The sequence below is a fragment of the Podarcis pityusensis genome (genome assembly GCF_964106645.2).
Source record: "Podarcis pityusensis genome assembly, chromosome: 5".
Taxonomy (NCBI): domain Eukaryota; kingdom Metazoa; phylum Chordata; class Lepidosauria; order Squamata; family Lacertidae; genus Podarcis; species Podarcis pityusensis.
This window is the reverse complement of record NC_138032.1, coordinates 7959804-7984489: the sequence shown is the minus strand read 5'-3', so window position 1 is coordinate 7984489 and position 24686 is coordinate 7959804. Positions and strand designations below refer to the sequence as shown.

Here is a 24686-nt window from a genome sequence, read left to right as displayed (position 1 = left end):
GGCGCCCTCTCGGATATCTGTTAGATTATACAACTCCCCTCACCCCCAACCCATGTTAGGAACTCAGGTATATAAGCTAATCGCTAAATGGCCTGTGTGTGCGTTTACAGATGTTTTCCACCCTTCCCCAACCCTCGTTTGCCTTTGTTCCGCGTGAGCGTGGTACATGACAGAGCTGTTTAAACTGGATGTGCACTTCCAGAGAGCTTTCCTGGCCACTGTGCCTTCCGAAATCATTGCCGTCTCATTACCGCCGCGATAAGGCTTCAGTGTTGATGTTTCCATAGTGTGTGGGCCTCTGTTGTGTGCATGCCTTGATGCCATATAAATGTTAAATAAATCATACCAGTGCCAAGGAAGATAATGCACCGAATGTGCACGGTTTATGTTTGTGCTTCCTGCCCATGGCCGTCAATGGGGCTTTTATCGAGGTAAAAAGCAGCAGAAGTGGTTTTTCCAGGCTCCCCTTCGCCTCCACGTAAGGCTCTCTCCACTGGGTTCATTTGTGCAAACCTTTTTAATCACCGGGCAAACACAGTATCATGACAGATGATGTCTGAAGATGTATAATTCTCCCCCCCCCCCTTTTTTTTTACTGGTGTGGGCAACTATGGGGCGATTGGGGAAGCGGGATTGTCAGGTAGCAAGGCAAGTGTACCTGCAGTAGCCAGATTCCAAAACGTCTGCTCGTTGCATTACCATTTACTCCTGCAAGTGAAAGGATTTGCTTCTAAAGTCCACTGAAATGTGTTCCTTGGAGGAATTAATCGTTCTGTGTTTCTGTATGAGTCTTTTTGCCTGGTTGAAAAGAAGCAGGCCTGCAGCGTGCAGAAAGACCACAAGTAGCCTTTTCCTTGAGCAGGTAATTCTGTGTTTGCTCCAAACTCACCAGGTGCAGAAATGGGGCAAAATTACCTACTGGATAGATCAGATACACCAAACACACCAGAAGCAGAGATGGGCCAGAATTACCCTCCTCCTGGTGGGTAATTGAGAAGGAACTAAAGCTGAAGAATTGACCCATGCAGTGACACATTAGGCTCCTACTTCTTTGCGGCTGGCTGGCTGGGTGAGCGTGCTTGCGCTCACTGGAGCATTTATTTTTTTAGAAAAATTGTCACCGACTGCAAGCAGTTCTCCCTTGTGGCCTGTTGGTGTGGCTTGGCTCACAGCTTGGAAATTACTAAGCTAAGTGCTCTCAAAGTTTTATTTAGTTGACGGGTTGACGCGCATTGCATGCTGCGTATCAAACGTGACTAATTCATGCAAATATGACTTTGGAATGCAAAAGTAAAATACGCCTAATGAGGCATGTGCTTGATATTAGGTGTGGTGGGGGAGCAGCGCCTAAAATAATGCAACCTTGCAAGTAAGCATTCAGAACTCGCTAGCGCTGAAAATTTTGGTTTACTACCATGCTTTCCCAAACACACCAGTTTTTCCAAATAGGTCTGAGATTACTGTTTGTCTTAGCAGACAGAAATTGGTTATATACAATTTGGTTAATTTAAAAGAACTTGTTCGCTTGGGAGATAATTCTGGCTCACCACAGGTGATCAGAACAAACGGCAGGTTGCAGCCCTCTGACAGTGCGCCTTAAAGGTGTAGGAGTTGTACAATGGGCAGGAGACAATGGCTGCTCCCCACTTGCCGGCCTGCCATCTAAAAACCTAAGTTTAATGAATGCAAAACTACAGAACTCAGAGTGGAGGATTTAAAAGTTTTGATGGTTTTTGTTTTGTCCTTAAGAACTAGAAAAGATGAGGGAGCCAGAAGGGATTAGGATAGAAGGAAAATACTAATCCGTGTTCAAGGATGCATGCAAAAATTAACTGGTGAGAGCAGGACCGAGAACATATATTTCAAGATGCTATTAAAAATAAAAATAAAAATAAAATAAAAATAAAACCGGGGGGGGGGGGTACAAGCAAAGATGGCAGAGCTGCAAAAGAATCTGTAATCAAAACTAGCCATTTGAGACTTCGGCTGTCAGCCTGGGATGCTGGCCTGGGTTGGGAGGAATGATGTGGGACACCTGGAGCAAGGTGGAGGAAGAGTCAGAGGCAGGTGGAGCCTCACTCCCAACATTCGCCAAGGTTCTGCGTTGCAGCCTCTGTTGCGCCCCGAGAAAGAGATGAGATGTGGGTGGAGAAAAAGAGCAGCAGGTATCAATGTTTCCAGCTAGGGAAAAAATCCCGGGGCAAGCAAAACTTGGCACTGCAGCTGTCTGTAACCGAGAGGAGGAATTTTGGTGAGATTTTGCTCTGGCTGTAATCCGAAGGTTCCCATGTGCAGCCTTTTAATAATCGTAATTATTGGCAGCTCAGTGGCTGACTGTGTGCCAGTCTCTGTATTTTGGACCTGACCTCTATGAGAGTTCTTGTGAGAGCAACATAGGGGAGCTCTCCACATACAGCAGGCTGAGCTCCCTGGTGGTATGGTACTGGTGCCTGGCCCAGACTCTGGTGTTCTCTACTAAGCCTGGGAAAGAAGTGCTGGTGGGGGAAAGTGGGGCAGTTTGTTAATGGGGGTAGCTGGGCCCGGCGAAGTGGCAGAGGGGGGGAGAAAGTGGGCAGCCAAGAGGGCATGATGGGGGCAGTGGGTAGGGCGGACTACACGAATGGTTTAATCACACCCACCCAAAAAAGCCTCAAAACATTTACTGAAAGCCAAGAGGACCAACCCAAATCCGGCATAATGCAAAATAATCAAAATTGGGTGAAAACTAGGGGAGTGGTGCAACTCAGATCAAATTAGCTGCTAAAGGCAGTGGTAAAGAGGTACAACACCAGCTTAACACCCACAAGTGGTGGGGCTTGGCTGAAGCCCCATGGATTCGAATTGGGGTCTCTCTCTCTTCTCTCTCTCTCTCTCTCTCTCTCTCTCTCTCTCTCTCTCTCTCTTCCCCCACCTAACCTACCTCACAGTCTTTTCAGGAGGATAAAAGGTGGGGGAGGAATAGGCCAATTGCCCCCCTCCCAGCTCCTTGGAGGAACGTTGGAGTAAAAATGTTATTTCAGAAAACAAAGGCCATATTGACTGGACGCAGGTCAAGGCGCAAAGACCCCGTAACCAATTGTATTCCTTGCATGCATGTGTGAGAGAAAGATTGATGGTCTTTTGGACTGCCTTATCTACACTCATCCATCTGAATCCTGCTTTGTTGACTTTTTCGGAAACTGTGCAAAACCTTTTAAGCTGACCTCTGCCAGGATGAAGGGGTTTGATCTCCGGTGACTCAGCTCCCTCCCTACCCACCCCCATATACCCCCGTTTCACGTTATTCTCCTCATCCTTGCTCCAGATAATTATTTATTATGTGTGGCTTTCTCGTGTTTATTACACACCCATGGGTCTTTGGCATTCAGGGCTGTGCTCTTGGAGATCTGTGGATCTTGTAGGAACAGCCCTACCCTAAACAAAACACCAGCAAGGGCCTCCTGGGATTTCACAAGGTTTGGAAATTACATGCTCAGAAGATGTGCTGTTGTCAGTTCTGCCTCAGCCTGGGCTGAGCCTCCTGGCGTTGAACCCAGGCTCTGGGGCTGGGCCCTGCCGAAAGCCCGTTTCTAATTAAGCCCTTTGCAATGTATTTGGGTTTCTGAGGCAGCGAGAGGCAAATAACCATCAGCAGTGAAAACCCCGTGTGGGGCTTAAAATGAGGGCAAATTGGGCCTGGCTTGTCTTTTAAGTGAATTTTTTGAGAGGGGTTCCTTTGGATTTGGTTCTGGCAAAACGACGGTGTCAATTGACTGCCTTCTCGACCTCAATTCAGTTCTCCAGTTCCTCCAAACACTCAGCTCCGCTCCTCAAGTCCTTCCTATCTCTCTCGCTCTCTCGAGGGGAAAAAAAGGGGGAGGGGGAATCCACTATGGAACTGAATTAGACTCTTCAACCTACAGGATAATGCCTCCACAAATCAAAAGCACCTTGGAAGAGGGGGGGAAACCCAGAACAGCAGCTTAGAATGAGAGGTGCCACCTCAGCCACACATCTCCACACCATCTGCAAGCACTTAAGGGGAGAAGGATTGGAGGGTTCATAAAGCACAGCTTTTTGCCAGTCGAACCTGATTGCTGCCTTTAACGAAATTGCATGGTTTCTGGACAAAGGGATGTGATGGCTTCAATTTATCTCCAGGACTCGCTCTCTCTCTCCCCTCCGTGCTGGGAGAGAAGTCCTGGAGGATTTGGAAAAGGCACTGCTGAGGCATACAAAACGATGGTGCTTAGGCTGGAAAGCTGGCCAGGCCCATAAAACGGGATGGCATCCCAGATATTATTCTTGTCTTATTGGTAACTGGAACCAAAAAAATTTAAAACGGGGGTGGGTGTCTTCTTCTTCTTCTTCTTCTTCTTCTTCTTCTGGATGGGGGTGCAGGAGAGAAGTTTGGGCTGGCTGGGGCAAAGAGCTTTGCTAATGATGTGGCAGATGAAACAGCCTGAACTCTTGAGGGATGCTCCTCCCAGCTGGAAGGAGGGGACCCCAACATTTTGGCCGAGCTTGCACTTCAGGGATTGCTCAGGGCTTTGGATAACTCCTGCCTCTCCCTGCCAAGTGTTCTGTGCGGTAACGACGAGCCATATGTGAGTCACTTTTGTGTGCGATTTCAGGGTGGTTGTGTGTGTGTGTGTTTTTAAAGAAGCCAAGCTCCCACCCTTGGCCCTTAGTCACATGGGCGAGGTCTAGATTTTGCAAGAGAGGCTTCTTCCCCAAGCCAGACCACCGTGCGCTGTGGGTCCCGTCAGGTTGCCTGAGCAAGTTGGGTTGGGTCAGCACTAGGCATGCAACGTGGGGATCAAGGAGAGCTCAGTTCACCGCAAGATGTGGCAATTTCTTCTGTTTTCAGTGCTCCCTTTCTGAGATGACACTCAAAGAATAACCATTTCCGTGGGCTTTCACGCGGTAGGTGCTCTGATTCAGAGGTGTTAAAGCAGCTATCTCTTGGCCTGCTGCGACCTCGTTAAATAGACTGGAATGATCTGGACTCAAGGGCTCCTTTGGGAGCGAGGGCAAGATAGAAATCCAATAAATAAAAAACCAAACCTGTGTTGCTTTCTGATAGTTGAGGGACCCGCTTCACACTTCCAGCCGACTTCTAGAACATGTGCAAGAGTACGAGCTGATTGCTGCTTTCTACATGGGACGGTGTTCAGAGCAAGGAAGGCTAATATATTCTGCAATGGGTTGTACAGAGGAGCTGTGGCAATTGCATCTGCCGGTGGGTGTTCTGGACTCAATAGGAGCCTTGTTCCTGAAGTTCTTGCAGTTGTACACAGCTGTTTTTTTCATTTCTGGTTAATAATAATCATGATGATAATTAATAATAAAAAATAGCAGCAACAACAAGAACAACTCTGGACGGTTTCCAGCAAAATATAAAAACATAGTAAAATATCAAGCATTATAAACTTCCTGATACAGCCTTCAAATGTCTTTTAAAAGTTGTGTAGTTCTTTATCCCCTTGCACATGGTATGTTACAGAACTCTTGCACAATGCAAAAAGGTCAGAGAACAAATATTTGCCTTTAATCAAGGGACCTGCAATTTGCAGACAACTAGAGATGGAGGAAGTGCTTTTTTCTCAAGGTGTTCCATTCTCCTTCCACTTTCTTTGAAATCTCAGCATACTGGATCCCAGTACAATTACGATGGCAGAGGATGGGTGTCTCAAGGGCTGTAGCTCAGTGGTAGAACAGCTGCTCTGCATTCTGAATGCCCCAGCTTCAGTCCAAGCAGAGCTGAGAGAGACTCGTGGAGAGCTGCTGCCACTCAGTGTGGGCAATGCTGAGCTAGGAGAGGACTGTCGATGGGTACTAGCCATCAGAGCTATGGTCTGCCTCCATAGCTGGAGACAGTAGACCTTCTGAAGACCCGTTTCTGGAAGTCACAGGAGAGGAGTGTGTTTTTCTGCTCAAATCCTGATTGCAGGTTTTCCACGGGCATCGAGTTGGCACCTGCGAGACCAGGAGGCCGGACAAGATAGGTCACAGGCCTGATCCAGCAGGATTCTCTTGTGTTCTCATGTCAAAGTTAGGCAACATCTAAGGCAGCCTTCTAGGGTCGTACATTGTCAATCACATCTTCATGGAAACATCCTGAGAAAAGCCAAACGCAGACAGGTAGCTGTCGGCCTGCAGGTACGACATTAAGTTGCTGTATTTTTACTTTTGAACACCTGCACCTCGGGGCAGGCCATGCTGCCAGATGTTGCGGGGCCTCCGTCAGCTGCGCACAGCCCAGGTCCACTCTTGCCAATAGGCCTGCCTGGCAACGTTGCATCACTGCGTGGGCAGGTCATCCAGATGGAATTGGGCGCTGCTGAGCACAAACTGGGACAGCCCTGGCTCACCCACACATTCTGTCACAATAAAACAAACGCAGCCGAGTTAGCGGAATCACAGGCAAGCTGGCTGGCAATGTGTTGGTGTTGGCAAGGAGGTCTCTTCCTCTGCTGTTAGAGCCCAGAGTCATTATAACAGCTGGTGACAGGCACTTAACATAGAATCATAGATAATTGTAGAGTTGGAACGGACCATGACAAGATCTTTTGCCCACCATGGGGCTTGAACCCACGGCCCTGAGATCTACCAGCTGAGCTAAAGATTCTGTAAATCAGGAATGGTGGAACCTGTGGCCCTCCACATGTTACTGGACTACATCTCCCATCATCCCTCACCACTGGCCACATTGGTTGGGGCTGATGGGGAATTCCACTTTGTGTCGACAGGCCCCTTCCACGGTTTCAGCTTTTAAAATGAGCCAGTCATTTTAAGGACCTGTTTTCTACCAGCATATGGTTAGCCACTGTGAGAACAGGAAGCTAGACTAGATGGGCAATTGGCCAACAGGCTCATCTTATGATCATTCCATAGTATTTTTAGTGGCATTTTATCTCTGTTGTGCACCGCCCTGGGATTTCATATGAGGAACAGTCTATAAATATTGTGCAATAAATATAAACATCTGCAGGGGCACATCCCCACCCACCTGTCCTTGATCCATCTAATTGCCCAGTTTCCCCCCAGGATGAGAACAGCTCTCCTTGTTCCTAACTAGGCCTTCCCTAGCTCTGCTGCAGCTTCTTAATAGTTGATTGATCCCAGAAACATGGAAATCTACAATGGGTGGTTAGCAGAATCAGGAAAATCACACCTGCATTGTTCACTTGAGAAAGTGCCCAGGAGATGAATAGCCAAGTACAAGGTCTCAAACACCGATTATAAGTAAATTTTAAATAAATCACTCACAGCAGAGATCTAGTCACCTTCAACCCGGTGATCTAGCAGAGATCTAGTCACCTTCACACTTTGCTGTTCAGTTCACGGGCGAAACTTTGGCGTGTGTGCTTCTCCAGCCTGAAAACAAACCAGGCTGTGCAGCTTGGAACATTCGTGGCGAAAGGGTGTCTGCTTCTTGGACGGGGCTCAGCCCATAAATATGTATAAGGCTGTTTTGCGGGTTTCGAGGGAAGGCCCCAAAGGTCAGTCTATTTCGGTTCAAAGCGACGCAGGGCAGGTGTCATACCCCAGCAGGGAAGTCTTGACTGCCAAAAAGTTTTGGAGCCCATTCTAGCCACCAGATGGACGGGCCATGCTCTCCAGCCCGCCTCTCTGGGTGGAGAGCGTTGACACAACTGTTTGGGAAAATACGTGCTGAAGCTGGAGACATTCCTTTCCCCCAGTAGATCCTTGGTTAGTGCCGTTTGGGAAGCCCAAGCCGCACTCAGCTGCGTGAGACTTATCTTGTTTTCCTGGCCTCTGCTTCAGGGGCGGGGAGGCTGCCCAAGAAAATAAGGCTGTTTCACATCAGCTTCCAGCTCCCTGGAAGATAGCAATCTTTTCTCTCTGGGTTGAGGCTTTGATTCTACACCCGCCCCCCCTCCTCTGCAAGGCAGAGCTAGCCCCAAACACTTTGGCACTCGACCCAAATGGTACTTCCCTGTGGATAAATACACTGCACAACCCACTAGTAAATTCTCCTGTTCCTACCTCATTGGGGAAATAACAGAAGCTGTACGAGGGAGAAAGTGCAGCACTCGTTCGTTTCAATGAAGTTTGCGCATCAGAACTTCCCGCTGGAGTGTGTGCCTTAGATAGGACCTCTCTATCTCCAACTCTGATGCCCCTTATCTCCACCCATCAACACCCCTCCTAAGGTGGCCAGCTCTCCGTGGATCCTAGTAGGGTTGTCCCTGCTGCAAGGCACATAGGAACCAAAGCCTTCAAGCAAATCTGCAGCAAACATTCCCTGCCTGCCTATATATCTGCCGGTTCAGGGAAGTTTTTAATGTGTGACATTTTGATGGAAGCTGCCCAGAGTGGCTGGGGAAACCCAGCCAGATGCGCGGGGTACAAATTATTGTTATTGTTGTTGTTATTGTTATTGTTATTATTATTATTATTAATCTGTTTTGGGATAAAGGGAAGGAACCCAGCTTTTATCAAAGCACCCCTCATTGCCTGGAGAAAGTCTTAACACAGGTGACTAGGTGGGTGTTTGCAACCCTGCACTTACAGTTACATGCAGAACTTGCTTTTCCCAAACAGCAGTCATGTCCAAGCTCAACTCTACTGGGGGGGGGGGGGCTTTGATGCATAGTAATATTCTCCCTGTTCAGCTGAGCAGCCAGCAGTAGGGCAGATAGAGATTACATACAGTTGACTGCTCCTCTGTGCGCACAAATCCCCCGCATGCAGAAAACCAATCAGTCAGGGAGAAGAGGGAAAAGGCAAAGCTGGCAGTCATCTCCTTGACATCTTTTTTTTTGGGAGGGGGGAGGGGGAGCATTCAACCAGGTGACCCTGAACCTGCGGACTAGAGCCCACATACAGATTTACCACTCTTTGTCAAAACTAGGCCAACGAGAACCTGCACTTCCATGAATGTACTTGACAGCTGGACAAGGGTTAATTTATTACCCCAGGAAGGCAAACGCCATCTTTGGGCCTCTGGTAAACAAACAGATTTATCAACAAAAGCTCAGCATGGACTCATGGGAAGAGTCAACTGAGAACACTCCATTAGCAGTTACTACCACTGTGGATTGCAGTGCCACATCTCAGGCAATATATACACATTGATGCTGTGAACAAGGGATGTGGGAACCTGTAGCTTGTCAGTAGGCCTGGCTGATTTACCAATATGTCACCCTGGACTGGTTTGAGGGCTAGAGTCCTGTGGCGTCTCACGGGGCCTAGGCTGATGCAACCGGTTCCTCCCAGGTTTATGGCAACCCACGTCAGAAGTTTTTTTTGGCAAATCCTTGGATGTCAAATTTCCATAAAAATAGCTCAACAATCTTGGCCCAAAAGTTGTTCAAATAAGGCAACCCTACTATATCATAGTATAGTCGGCGGTTCAAATCCCTGCGACGGGGTGAGCTCCCGTTGCTCTGTCCCTGCTCCTGCCAACCTAGCAGTTTGAAAGCATGTCAAAGTGCAAGTAGATAAATAGGTACCACTCCGGTGGGAAGGTAAACAGCGTTTCCGTGCGCTGCTCTGGTTCGCCAGAAGCGGCTTAGTCATGCTGGTCACATGACCCGAAAGCTGTACGCCGGCTCCCTCGGCCAATAAAGCGAGATGAGCGCCGCAACCCCAGAGTCGGCCACGACTGGACCTAATGGTCAGGGGTCCCTTTACCTTTACCTTACTATATCATGATGTTCAGCTGGTGATACATCATGAGGTTGAAAAGCTGCTATCGCCCAGCCCTACTAGTGAGGTGTTGTTGGGACTTCAGTTCCCATCTAGCAGCATGGCCAACTGTAGTCCTCAGGTTCTTCATCCTCAGCTCTAAGTTGATCGTTGCTTCTTACCCAAGTGCCTTAAGAAGCAAGGAGGAATGGGAGTCCCCAGCACATTCATTTTCTCCGTTCTGGGATTTGTGTGTGTGTTGCATGCGGATGAGTTCTCCATCCTTTTAGCATCTATGGGCTGCCTGAAGCTGCAGGGAGACTTTCCACCTAAGAGAGAACCAGGCCTGGGCCTCAGAAGCCAACCTCCGAGGGCCCTGCCTTGAGATCAGGCCAGCTCATCCCATCGCTCTTTGATCAAAACGAGCTGAAGGCTGAAGCAATCCAGGGAGTGGCTTTCTCAGGGTAACTGGTTGGGCAAGGCAGCCTTAAGAGAGCTGCCTCTGTGCTGAGACAGCCCTAAGAGAATTGCAGCAATGAGTGAAATATCCTGAGCTGTGGGTTTCATCTCCCAGCGCTTGGTTCATGCGCTGCTTAGATGGACCTCTTCCTTTGCAGAGGCCAGGTCCCTTCGGTTCGCGGCTGAGCGCACATTGCTGTTTGGATGCTTCATGTTCCAGATTTCTTACTCAGCAGGGGACTTGGGAGATGGGCGGAAAGGGGTTCGTATCAGCGAGGAACATTTGCTAATAAAATGCTTAGGTCATCCGGTGGGATTTTTCCAGAGAATTGCAGCATTAGCAAAGCATCCTAATGGATTGGCTCCCTCTTTCCTGGCGCGGCCGCTCCGTGCGCGGAATATTGTCTCCGTGTCTGCTGTATCAGGGATGGTGGCCCTCCCAGATGTGCTGGCTGGAGCTGTTGGGAGCCGGCGTCCCAGGAACATCTGCAGGACCACAGTTCCCTGTCTGTGCACTATGTGGATGTCTAAGGCACTGTAATGTGCTTGGTTTGGTTTGGCTTCCTTTGGACGGCGCTCTCCAGGGATGGTGCAGATGCAAGGTTGGCCATGCTTGTTAATATAGCTGACTCTCTCTGCCGGTTACAGACCCTTATTATTATTTATTACATTTATACACCAGCTTTATCTTCCCGGGAGCTCAAGGTGGTGTTTATGGTTCTCCTCCTCCCCATTTCATCCTTGCAACAAACCTGTGAGGTAGGTTAGGCTAAGGGATGGTGACTGGCCCAAGGTGAGCTTATGCCTGAGTGGCGAACTTCAATTATGGCTGGCCAGCCTTCCTTCAGGAGGGTTGGGGAACCTTCCATCCAGGTAGCAAAGGCAGCCCCTCCAGACCTCTCTTTTTTGCCCCCCACCCCTGGGACTCTTCCCTTTTGCCTCGTTAATTTTAATTTCTGTTAAGAGAAGTTGTTGTATACTGCTTAATTGTAAGTAAAAGCTCTAAGCGGTTTACAACTTGATAGACAGATAGATGATAGATTAGATAGATAGATAACAAAAGTAGAATTTAAAATAAGCTTTTTAGAAAAATCAAAATATAAATAAAATCAACTACTACTACTACTAATAATAATAATAAACTACCAGCCCTGCTTTGTATCCTCCTTGAATGTTTTTTGTCTGGCTCCTTGAACTCTGATAATGCCTCTTGCTTGCTTGGCTGAAAAATACCCAGGGGAGAGAGGGAGACATAGAAGCTAGCATACTGCACAGAGATGAAACTCAAATAATAATAATAATAATAATAATAATAATAATAATAATAATTTATTTGTACCCTGCCCATCTGGCTGGGTTTCCCCAGCCACTCTAGGCGCCTTCCAACAAAGACCAAAAATACACTAAAATGTCACACATTAAAAACTTCCCTGAACAGGGCTGCCTTCAGATGTCTTTTGAATGTCAGGTAGTTATTTATCTCTTTGACATTTGGTGGGCGTTCCACAGGGCGGGCGCCACTACCGAGAAGGCCCTCTGCCTGGTTCCCTGTAATTTGGCTTCTCGCAGTGAAGGAACCGCCAGAAGGCCCTCGGTGCTGGACCTCAGCGTCCTGGCAGAATGATGGAGGTGGAGACACTCTTTCAGGTATACTGGGCCGAGGCATTTAGGGCGTTAAAAGTCAACACCAACACTTCGAATTGTGCTCGGAAATATACTGGGAGCCAATGTAGGTCTTCCAGGATCAGTGTTATGTGGTCTTGGCGGCTGCCCCCAGTCCCCAGTCTAGCTGCTGCATTCTGGATTAGTTGTAGTTTCTGGGTCACCTTCAAAGGTAGCCCCACATAGAGCACATTGCAGTAGTCCAAGTGGGAGATAATCAGAGCATGCACCACTCTGGCGAGACAATCCGCGAGCAGGTAGGGTCTCATCCTGTGTACCAGGTGGAGCTGGTAGACAGCTGCCCTGGATACAGAATTAACCTGCGCCTCCATGGACAGCTGTGAGTCCAAAATGACTCCCAGGCTGCGTACCTGGTCCTTCAGGGGCACAGTTACCCCATTCAGGACCAGGGAGTCCCCCACCTCTACCCACCCCCTGTCCCCCGAGAACAGTACTTCTGTTTTGTCAGGATTCAACCTCAATCCATTAGCCACCATCCGTCCTCCAACCGCCTCATTGCTCTGCCTGCTTTTTCCTCTTGCCCCACCCACCGTTTCCATGTGGCCCCTGAACTGTATAAGATCCCCCGTTCCTGCTCTAAGCATGGCTTGGAAATGATCCCAGGGCAACTCTGGTTATCACTAGCTGTCGTTAACTGCATCACTGCTGTAAGGCTTACCTGGGGAGCCAAAGCGCTCCCTTGTTCCTGACCTCTTCCCTGTGAGCAGGGCTGCAAGATAATATCACACCTAGAATCACAGACTTGTAGAGTTGGAAGGGACCCTGAGGGTCATCTAGTCCAACCCGCTGCAATACAGGAATCTTTTGACCAACATGGTGCTCGAACCCACAACCCTGGTATCAAGAGTCTCGTTCTGTACCGATTGAGCCTGAAAAACAATTCCACCTCAGCTTGGAACGGCTGTTGTGAATCCTTTTTACAAAAAAAAAAGTGATGGAACCAGCCCTATGCCCCCAAAGCCTGTGCTTAATTCATCTACTTTGAATCTTTTTTTTTGGGGGGGGGGGAGATATAGAGCCTTCCCTCCCTCCCCATCCTTGCAGCCATGCCTGCAACAAAGGGGTTGATTATGATGTGAATGGAAGTCTGTTTGAGGGTTTGGATCGAGCTACTCACAGCTGTGGCCTCCTGGCATTTATCAACCCCCCAGAAAAGAGGGTCACACAAGACGCCTTGTTCCAACCAACCGAGCAGGCAGCGGCTTTGAGGGGTTGGGGGCTAGGGGGCTGCCCGCACGGCGGGGGGGGGCTTGTGCTGGGTTTCGCCCACAGGGCTGACAGGCTGCAGTCAGAAGGGGCGTATGGTGTCATCTGCCGGTGAGCGAAGCAAGGAGGGATGGCTGGGGGGGGGGGTGCCTAGTCTCCCGGGGAATGGGAGGCGAAGGCAGGGGGCTGCTAGTAAGCCATTGGTCTCTCGTAAGGGAGTGGAAATGCTAGCTTACCTTGCAGGAGTGTTGTACGGATAACTGAGACTGCGTGTGAAATGCCTCTCTTGCCTTGCATAAATGCGAAAAGTGAACTGAGTGCAGGGGAGAAGCCGTAGCTCAGCAGCTGGAAGAGCACACTTGTGAGTGACAGAATTACAGAACTGAAGAGTTGGATGGGACCACGAGCGTCATCTAGTCCAACCCCCCGCCGTGCAGTGAAGCTTTTTCCTCAACGTGGGATTCGAACCCACAACCCTGAGATTAAAGTTCTCATGCTCCACCAACTGAGCTATGCAGGCGTGATGTTCCATTTCTCAGCATTTCCAGTTTGCTAGGATTTGGGGGAGCCAAGACCCCACCTGGGGTGAGTCGTAGCCACTTGGAGGAGGCTGCAGGTTTGCTAGGTGGGTCTGGCTCAAGATCAAGGCAGCTCCTTATATGAAGAGAACACAGAGGCAGTTTCTGCCAAAACTGCAAGCAGTTTAATAAAATGCATGTGCAAATTGTTTTGCTTAGAGAAGGTACTGAGGAACACACACACACACACACACACACACACACACCCCAAAAGAGAGGGAGAGATTTGTAGCAAAAAGCAACAGCTCAGCAAAACGAATCAGGCAGGACACCTGTAGCCTTGGCTGGTGATAGTGAAGCTGGTTTCTGTCAAAACGTATTTATTGAAATTTCTAACATGCAAAAATGGGAAAACACAGATTCATGTGTTGAGCCTGTCATACAAAATCTGTGGGAACGCTGCTGCTCCCAGGAATGTAATATCATTTCCTTCTCTTGGTTTTATTGTGGAAGCGAAAGGGTCTCATCTACCACCACCGTCCCATGACTGATTGCGCCCCTGCTCTGTTTACAGCAGCCATTGGTTTCGTGGAGCAACGTCAGCTCCTCATAGATGACTCCTGTGGCACATCTTCTTCTTTTGAATTCCCAGTAAACCCAGCACTGCTTATCAAAATATTCTGAATTCCGGACCGAACCCTTGCAGGTTCATTAGAAAATATGCAAACTGTACCAAAATGTTAAGTACTTGGTGATGATTTGGGAACTGAGAGGGCAGAATATAATTATCCATGGACCTTCTGGGTCCCCAGGATGGATCCATTTTACCCGTGAGCAAGTGTTTAGATGAAACCGGGCCAAAGCCATTAAGCAGATGAACTGAAAATGAGGAAAGGGTGTGGTTTGTTAGTTTATGTGCTGTCATCAAGTTATTTTCATTGCCCTTTAGCTCCAGGGTGGCCAGTGTGGTGCCCTGCAGATGTTGTTGTACTACAACTCCCATAATCCCTGGCTGGAGCCAAAGGGAGTTGGATTCATACAACATCTGGAGAACATTGTGTTGGGTATGAAGGCTCTGGCAAGGATTTACTTGGTTTGCCAAGTCTTATGGGGAAAAGTGACAAGTGGGGTGCTGTGGGGTTCTGTCCTGGGCCCATTGTTGTTCAATGTCTTTATAAATGACTTGGGAGGAGGAATTGAGGGGGTGTCCATCCAATTTTCAGGTGACACCAAACTGGAAGGGGTGGCTAATGCTGCAGAAGGCGGAATCTGGATGCAGAATGACTTCAACAGATTTGAAAACTGGGCCCAAATTAACAAAATGAATTTCAGTAGGGAAAAACTACACAGATATAAGATGGGGGACACCTGGCTTACCAGTAGCACATGTGAAAAAGATCTAGGGGTCCTAGTGGACCAAAAGCTGAACATGAGTCCACAATGTGACGCAGCAGCAGCAAAGAAAGCCAATGCTATTCTAGGCTGCATCAACAGAAGTCTAGTGTCCAGATCAAGGGAAGTACCACTCTATTCTGCCTTGGTCAGACCACATCTGGAATACTGTGTCCAGTTCTGGGCAGCATGAGTTAAAGAAGGATGTTGACAAGCTGGAAGGTGTGCAGCGGAAGGCAACCAAGATGATCAAGGGTCTGGAAACCAAGCCTTATGATGAATGGTTGAAGGAGCTGGGTATGTTTAGCCTGGAAAAGAGGAGACCGAGAGGAGGTATGATACGATCTTCAGATATCTCAAGAGCTGTCACATGGAAGATGGAACAAGCTTGGGGGTTTCTTCCTGATCCAGAGGGTAGGACCCAAACCAATTGCTTCAAGTTACAATAAAGGAGATTCTGACGAAGCATCAGGAAGTACTGTCTGACAGTAAGAGCTGTGGAGTCTCCTTCATTGGAGTTTTTTTAAGCAGAGGTTAGATGGCCATCTGTCATAGATGCCTTAGTTGATATTCCTGCATTGCAAGGGATTGGGCTAGATGACCCTCCCAACTTCTATTATTCTATTATATATTGTCCTCAGGAACACATTGGCAGCACTCTTAAGCCCAATTCAGTTAGTCTTTTAATGCTGAATCACCCTGGCATTAAAAACATAAGCATTGCCTTCCTGCTTCATGTCAAAGACCCGTTGTCTCCCAGTGCACAAAGTCTCCAGTAGTGGCCAGTTGGGACATGGTGGAGAGAGAGCGCCTTCCCCATCCTCTGGCTTCTGGTCTGGTGATCAAAAGGCCTTTGAGCATCGAAGTTCCATTCCCAGCTAGAAAGTCCTTCTTCACTCAGCGCATAGTTTAAACCATGGATCTCGCTCCTACAGTAAAGTTACCAGATTTTTTTCAATGAATCTGGGGACACTTTTCAACTTCCTACTAAATAGATGGATTTTGTCAGGGAATTGATTTGTAAATCCGTGGACTGTCCCCAGGAAACGGGGATGTCTGGTAACCTTATCCTACAGGAGGCAGGGATTGTCATCCTCTTGGATGACTTCAAAAGAAGATAACACGAAGGGCAAGGCTATGGATGGTTACAAGCCATGATTACTATGTCCTGCCTCCATGGTTGGAAACAGCAACGGAATACCAGTTGGTGGAAACCACAGGCGGGAAAGCTCTCTTGTGCTCCGAGCCTGCCTACAGGTTTCCCACAAGCCTCTGGTTGGCCACTCCAGTTGGCCATTGGCTCGCAGCTGGCTCTTCCATTGTTGTGACTCATAACGGCCCTCCATCAATTTGCCTAATCCTTTAAATTAAAAAAAAAAAAAGCTGGCTGAGCCATCAGGGCCTTGACTGCATCTTGTGGCAATGGATTCCAGAAGTTAATTATTGCTGACAGCCTGAGCTGTAAATAGTCTGGAATGCCAGCAAGGTGGGAAGAAGGAAACGCAAATGGCTGGGAACAGAGCCTGAGGGAAGTCAGGCAGACGGTCAGAGGAGACAAGGTCAGCTTTGGTTGTTGCCCAAGCAGATCCCAGACCTGATCCAGAAGGTCTGGGCCAGCCCTTTTTCAAGGTCAAGAGAAACCAATGGGCTTCCAGGAAGGGGTGTTTGGAAGTCCCTGGATGCCATGAGGCCATCATATATTCTGGGGACCCTCTCAGCCCACGGCTTCTCGGGGCAGTGGAGCCCAGATCTGGAAGGAAGGCACCTTGACAGCCACGCCATTGTGACACAGAATTCCCTGTTTCCTCCGGATTGAAAGTTGTCCCACATTTACTGTGCCGTAATTGGCTAACCCACTTTGGGAGATGTTGTAGCTGCAATGGGGTAATAACCATGCGGCGAAAAGCCACGATTTGCACATCCAGGGTGAGTCAATGCCATGAATCCTTTTCCTCACATTCAGCAGACATCACGTGCCCAGGAAGCAAGAAGAAATAAACAAACACAAGTTGACACATTAAGACGTTTCCGGGATTTGGGCACAGCCCAGGGTAAATAAGGTGCAACTCTAGAAAGGGATACCTCTCTAGCACAGACTAGCCAAGATGGTGGTTGTTGTCGTTGTTTGTAGATCTCATATCTACAGAATCATGAAATTACAGAATTGTAAAGTTGGAAGGGACCCTGAGGAACATCTAGTCCAACCCCCCACGATGCAGGAATATGCAGGTGTCCCATTCGGGGATTGAACCTGCAACCTTGGCATTATCAGTGCCACGCTCTAACCAACTGAGCTATCCAGGCATGAAAAGGCAAGATACATGATAGCAGCACAGGCCACTACAGGATGGTGAGATGCTGCAGGCATAAATTTCTGAAGCGAGGAGGTTGCACATAGAGCCTGGGGTCTTACAATGTTATTCATGAAACAGGATTCATGCACCTCGAAGCTAGAGCAGGGCTGAGGTCTAGGGGAGCTTGGGAAGAGATGATGGATTGCGTGTCTAATCACTTTCCTTCCTTCCTCACCAAACAACTGGAAAGGGAACATGGAAAAGTCAAAAGGCTCTGTTAAATATTTGCCAGAAATCTGGCAGAGTAGGGGGATATGGAAATTATTCATCTGATTTGTGCTTGGCAAGAGGGCAAGGATGGCGTTTGCTGCCTCTGGATTCCACCCACTCCGGTTTCGGTGCAGTCCTGGCAGTTTCCTGTCGCACTCCAAATTCCTGTGGCACTTCTCTGTGGTTAGGCAGGATGAAGAGGGCTTTGCCTCGGCAGTCATTGCCAGGGTCGGCGCACTAGGGCTGGGCCCCTGAGCCTGACCACGCGTGGGGAGGATTCCTCCGCCCCTCCTGTTTACTGCTGTGTACTCATGTCCCGCCCTGGGTGGGTTGGATTTTTTGCTTTGGCCACAGGATGGGAGTCTGGGAAGCCTGCACTTAAAAGCACGACAGGTTTTGAAATCGGAACTTGCAGCGCAGGAACTGCTGCATCTTTGCAGAAGCTTAAACGTTTAGGAAAACAAGGGGAAAGCATCTCGTCCTCAGGGCGGCAGAGAGGGAGCGCCTACAAATAGACTCAAGGGGAGAATGAGCCCATCTTGGGGAGAGGGAAGGCTTAGTCCTTGCAGCTCTTATCTTCCCACCCTGCACAGCCATCTCTTTCCGTCAACAATAACTTTCCTTTCCCTGTCCCCAGTATTTAATAAAGTACCCATGTATTTCCCATTTTGATGTGAACCAAACTAGGAGCTGGTGCCCGTTAGGGAAGGCATATTTTTGTTACGTATTTTGTGTTTTTTATATTGAAATTTTATGTTGTGAGCTGCCCTGAGATCTATGGGTAAAGGGCGGTATACTACTAATACTAATGCTAATACTAATACTAATATTAAAAAGGCAATACTGAGTGTGTTGGACTGGTGGTCTGGTTCAGTTCAAGGCAGACTCCTGTGTCCACCAGCCTTCGCTACCAAAGGTAAAACAAGGCAGTGAATTCACTCTCATGCACTCAGGAACATTTCCAAAATCCCAATCTCGGCTGTTTTTATCTCAGATCTAGCCAGGTGTGCTAGTTCACTCCATCAATGGAATTGTTTTAGATGTGGCGTCAAATAAAGACTCCAGCCCTCTCCTCTCCCCTTGGATGTGCAGTCCAGGATTCTGGCAACTCGTTTTCTGATCAGCTCTGTGCATTTCAAATCTGGGGGTCTCTCTCTCTCTGTGTGTGTGTGTGTACATATATCACGGGGATCCTCTTTCTGCAATGACCATTTTTTCTCCAGTCTCAGTCCTGTTGATTCGTTGGGACCAATTTTTTAACCTGCGTTCAGCGTTTTTTGTTGAGAACAGAGGAGCCATGTGGATAGCTTGGTTGGGTAGAGCGCAATGCTGATAACACCAAGGTCGCAGGTTCGATTCCTGCATGGGGCAGCTGCGTATTCCTGCATTGCAGGGGGTTGGACTAGATAGTGCCCAGGGTCCCTCCCAACTCTACAGTTCTATGATATAATAATAATAATTTATTTGTACCCCGCCCATCTGAGTGGGTTTCCCCAATCAAGTTGATTGAGGGGCCCCGGTGTGACTTCCTGATGTCACCTGTGACGTGAGAAGCCAGGGGACAGAACTGAACACCGTCTGAACATTGAGGGGGCCTGGCTCCCTAAAAATATGTATATATATATTAAAAAATGGGGGGGGGGCTGAAACTGCTTCAGTTGCTAGAAGCTGGTGTGTATGGTTGGGAATCAATCTAAGCTGGCAGCCATGAAGTTATTAGATCAAAAGGTTCGTGTTTTCGGCCTGTCCCTCTCCTTTTTTTCCTGTTCTCTCCCACTCGTGCATATTTTTCTTTCTTCCCTGTATTTATTTGAAGTAGTAATAATAACCATAATCAATAATAAATACCAAATCCAGGAGCAGGAGAGAGGAAAGAATGGAGCTGTGTGGAAAACGGCTCAGTCAGCCCTCCAGGCGAACGCGGCCTGGGACATGGTCGGTTGTTCCAGGCCCCCGGGGATTGGAGGGTGGAAAGGAAAAAATGTCTTGGCTCTCGCAGCCCGACTGCTCAGCAACTGTCAGTCTGGTCCATGGAGGCAGCTCTGAGGTCAGCAGGAATCCCAGAGCGAGATGCTTCTCGCTCTTCTCCCGGGATTCCTGCGGTAGTTTGAGAAGACGTGGGGGGGGGGGGGACGGGACTCAGCAGGCAGGAGCCTCCTGGCAGCACCGCCTCTGGGTCTCTGGGAAGAAAAGATGGGGGGGGGAAATGTTCCCACACGGCCTGGGGGGAGTTCCAAAGCCCTCAGGGCGCAGATTCCACCATAAGCCGCCCACCAAGTCGAAGCTGACCATGGCTGGACGGAGGGGTGTAAATTTATGGGCTTTTAAATTATTATTTTGTGACATTTTAATGTTTTTATTGTACACTGTCATGGATTTCTCCCTCCAAGTTGGTGGTTTATAAAAAAAAATGCAATACAGTGGTACCTCAGGTTACATACGCTTCAGGTTACAGACTCCGCTAATCCAGAAATAATGCTTCAGGTTAAGAACTTTGCTTCAGGATGAGAACAGATATCGTGCTCCGGCAGCGCAGCGGCAGCGGGAGGCCCCATTAGCTAAATTGGTGCTTCAAGTTAAGAACCGTTTCAGGTTAAGAACAGACCTCCGGAACGAATTAAGTACTTAACCTGAGGTACCACTGTACTGTTCAAATCATTGTGGAAGAGAAAGAGCTTGGTTAGGTTGGCCTGCTGACGATTTAAATTTGGAAAGTGCTTTGCAATTTCCCCTCGTTTTGGGTTCACACATGCCTGTGAGGTAGGCTGTATCCTAGCTCCCATTTAAGGGGCAGAAGACTTGGATGTGAGAGAAAGAGAGAGAGAAGCAAACTTTGCCCAGGGCCACAGCCCCCCCTCATTGAACCTCTCTCGGATCTGGCATCTTCATCCACATCCACGTCAATGCCGTCCTCCTGCATTCATGGACATTGGAAGTGATTGGAAATAAAAGGAAGAAGGAAGGGGACTCTGGGAGATCTGTGGGTGAGAGGAATGGAGCAGCCTTGAATGTCAGGCTGGAGAGCCTAAATCAGGGATGGGGAAACTGTGGCTCTCTAGATGTTGTTGGACCGCAGCTCCCAATATTGTTCACCATTGGTCCTCCTAGCTGGGGTGATGCTGTGGACAGAAAGCACAACCCTCACTCTGATTGGGCTTTATTATGACGCCACGTAGCTAAGCTAGTTCAGAACGAGGGCAAGGTCTTCATGTTCACCACCAAGGCCCTTTTCCAGCCACCATTAGGAACCTGACTTCAGGTGCTGCAGGCAACCCAGAATTTGCGCCACCAGTGTTTGCTCTGTGATGGTTCATTTATCTAGATAAAGATCAGGGTGTGCTTGTCTGTGTCTCACAACACCATATTCTTCTGCATATAAATTGCTTTAACTGATCCCAGCCTTGTGTTTTCATGTTGTTGCAGCCTGTCCTGGGATGACAATAATAAGGATTAATAATATGCAAGCCATCGCTCCATGCTGTGGCCAACATGCCACAGTGATTGTTAATTTTAGGATTTGCTTGTTATTGCCCGGCCTGGCGAGGGCATTCGTTTGGGTGAGGTCTTGCAACAAAAAAGTAGGCTGAAATATGAAGCAATTTGGTTTTTTGCATATGTGTACCAGCTCTGCGTTTGCGTGTAATGGGGCTAAATTGGATCTCTTGTTGTGTGCCAGTAACTGAGACCTCCTCTCTCTCCTCCCCCCCCCCCTCTAGCCTGTGGACCGGGCACCTTCAAGTCAAAGCAGGGGGAAAGTCGGTGCACCCCTTGCCCTCCCAACAGTCGGACAAGCTCCGGGGCAGCTACTCTCTGCATGTGCCAGAACAACTATTTCCGGTCAGACACCGATCCACCCGACAGTGCCTGCACTAGTAAGTCTGCCCTTCTGCTGCTTGGCGTTTCGGTTTCACTTCAAAATGTGTTTATTTTGGGCTTATTATTCCACTCTAGCTTGAGGGTACCAAGGCCAGTGAGATGATTCTCTAAGGTAGCACATGAATGCATTTATACTTCCGCCCATTGCTTTGTTGACGAAACTAACAATTTACAAAAGATTTGCAAAGCTGCTTCGGGAATTGGGAAGATGGGAGAAGAGGTATGCTGGTGACGCCAGACAGAAATGGCTTTTGGGGTGGGGTGGAGCCTCTACGCTAGCTTTGGGATGCTGTTGTTTACTGGAAGGAAAGGTAGCCGGGAGGCTGGCATGGTGTAAACGCACCGGCAGAACCAATCCTGTGCTTCTGCCAGTGTTTATGCCCCACACCAATTTCCTTCCCCATCTCCCTCCCAGTAAGCAATAGCAACCTTCCTGCCAGGAACCTCCGCTCTACCCAGCCAGCGGTTTCAGAGGTCATAGGTACTAGCCAATCGGTGCCCTCTGCAGCCAGCTTTTCCCTGGTGCGGACTAAACCATGCTGCAGACTTGCAGAACCAGTCTTCTTTTTTCAGAGCTTGGTTCGGGAGAGAAAAGGGTACATTTGCATTGTACCCACTCAAACCGCCACGCCTAAAAGCGTTACCTCTGCTTCCTCCAATACAAGGTGGTTGTAAAGATGACTAGAGAAACTTGTATGCAAAACTCGTCAAAGACTCACATGCCTTTGTGTAAATGCCGAGCATCATTTTATTTTATTTTTGGAGAGGGGGTGGCAAAAGGCTCTGGGGTGGGGAAAGCCCAGCTTTGAGGGTAAGGTTTTGGGGGTTCTTTCGGGGCCTTGAGCCTCTTTTGATCCCGTGGCAGGTGTCCCATCGGCCCCGCGCAACGTCATATCCAATGTGAACGAGACATCCCTGGTGCTGGAGTGGAGCGAGCCCCGCGACTCCGGGGGCCGGGACGACCTGCTCTACAACGTCATCTGCAAGAAGTGCAGCGTGGAGCGCCGGCTGTGCATGCGCTGCGACGACAACGTGGAGTTTGTCCCCCGCCAACTCGGCCTGACCGAGAGGCACATTTACATCAGCAACCTCATGGCTCACACGCAGTACACCTTTGAGATCCAGGCCGTCAACGGGGTCTCCAGCAAGAGCCTCCAGAACCCCCAGTTTGCCTCTGTCAACATCACCACCAACCAGGCAGGTGAGTGCTTCATGGGAAAGGAGGGCAGCTCAGTAAGCCACCCCTCCAGCAAGCAGCTGCCGAGCCAGCGGTGAAGCAGGAACCTCTGGGATTGAGGCCCTTTCATGCCAAACAGGCCTTGAACTGGAATTCCTGTAAGTGTGTTGGGCGTCTGATTGTGCATCTAGCCAAGGATTTAAGGTTGCTGTTCTAGAGAACGTAAATGGTGTTGGTGGTTCTTGCTTAAAGAATCAGGAGGGAGCCTTATGGTAACTACGTCCTTTATTTCTAAAATCTTGCCCGAGGTTTGTTTGTTTTTAATGAGTTTGTACGCATTTCCCCTCCTTCGGTGAAATGAGCCAGTGTGATGGCCTTCCAGACTTCCCAGACCTTTGATCCCCCTTTCTAGAGCTGAAGGAGGAAGTTTGGAAGAGGGATGCTCTTTCCGACTTCTTCTTCCATCTCTATGCCCTTTTCCAGGCTCAGATCGATTCTCCTGCAGCTGGCTTTTACCCAGATCTCATGGGAGAGCAAAGCATGTGCACACACTCTTTCTCTCCTGTCTCTTGGGACGGGGGGAGAGTGATACGAGGAAGGGAAGCGACTAGATGAGTGGCTCCAACACTCATTCAGAAATACAAATGTGGGTCCACTGACCTCCAAAGATTGGGGGCTCCTGTTGTGGAGTCAGGATGGCCAGGGCCAGCTCGCCCATGAGACAAGGTGAAGCAAGTGCCACAGGCAGCAAGATCCCCGGGGATGGCATCCAAGAACACATTGCTCACTGCTTCTGCCAGACCTGCTGTCTCCTCAGCAACCCTCTCCCCAAATGCTGCCTCCACAGCGGCCTCTCGGTCAATAGGAGGCACTGCTGGTCTCCTCCCACCCTCTGTTACCAATGTTCACCACCACCACCCCCCGCTCATGGCGTAGATATTCACTCCCATCTTCTTCCCTGGCAAGGGGGCGCCATTTTGTGGTTTGCCTCAGGTGTCAAAATGTCTTGAGCTGGCCCTGATACTGGAGATCATTCCATGTTGCCCCAAAGACAGCTGTTCCCATGTGACCAGTAGGAAATTGCTGGTGGAGCTTGGTGAAGGGCTACCGACCTTTCCAGAAGGCTGCTACTGTTGGGATATGCAATAGAGGAAGCGAAAAGGGTTTCCGTTCCGGATGATGGACTGGATCTTCCAGCTCAGGCCCTGCATTCCAGTGGCTTAGCAGACACATTGGCGCCTATCATGCTTTTCACAGTGACCTGTTTGACACAGTGAATGGAACGCCAGTTGGCTCTCCAGTGGATTTGAGCCATTTTTAGTGGTCTTGCGAATGTTTCGTTGTGCCTCTAGCTTTATTTGAGTCCTGGAAATCTTAGAAAATGGCAGTAGAAATCTGGCTAAGTAACACATTTGGAAAATCTAACATTCATGCTGGAGAAAACTATTAACATAAGAAATACTGGTGATTCTCAGACTTGCAAAACACCGACATGTAACCCCACAAAACAAGCAAAACACAGGTGAAATAGACAAGCAACATTCACCCCCAAAACAGGCAGCGCAAACACACATAACCTAACAAGAAAATTACAGGTGAACCCCTGGCTTACAAAAAAACCCAACTGCCCAAAATACACCAGGGCACCCCAAAAGCACCCCAAAAGCACCAGGGTGGCCCCCATCTTCAGAAACAATAATGCATCCAAGGAAATGGCTATTCCTCAAACTTACAAAGCACCTGCAGGTTTGCCTTCCCCCCCCCCTTACTTGAATGTTTTGGATGGGAGCTGGAAGGCCAGGCTGCTTTCCTTCCTTTGAGCACCCAAATCAGGCCCAGAAGATCCTAGAGCAGCCTTTCTCAACCTGTGGGTGCCCAGATGTTGTTGGACTACAACTCCCATCACCCCGAGCTAGCAAGGCCAGAGCTCAGGGATGATGGGAGTTGTAGTCCAACAACATCTGGGGACCCACAGGTTGAGAACCGCTGTCCTAGAGAAAGGAAAGGAAGCTGGAAGACTGGACTTCTCTTTCCTGCCAGCCCAGCTGCTGCTGGCTTCTTAAAGAGAGAGAGAGAGAGACAATAACAATCTTTGTGAAAAGCATTTTGAAAATCAGGAGTGATGGGGAGCCCTGATGGTGAAATATGGGGTAGGGGCAGAGGCACCAAGGTGTC

At 48.9% G+C, this 24686-nt stretch overlaps 1 protein-coding gene across 3 annotated transcripts in view; it reads left to right on the top strand.

Annotated features, from left to right (window-relative positions):
- Positions 1-24686, top strand: part of EPHB3 (EPH receptor B3) — an 86250-nt gene that overhangs the window by 49274 nt on the left and 12290 nt on the right. For all 3 annotated transcript variants that reach the window (XM_081007823.1, XM_081007822.1, XM_081007824.1), the window contains exons 4-5: positions 21175-21330; positions 22200-22535. In XM_081007823.1, coding sequence (XP_080863949.1) covers positions 21175-21330; positions 22200-22535 — 492 coding nt within the window. The remainder of the gene's footprint in view (positions 1-21174; positions 21331-22199; positions 22536-24686) is intronic.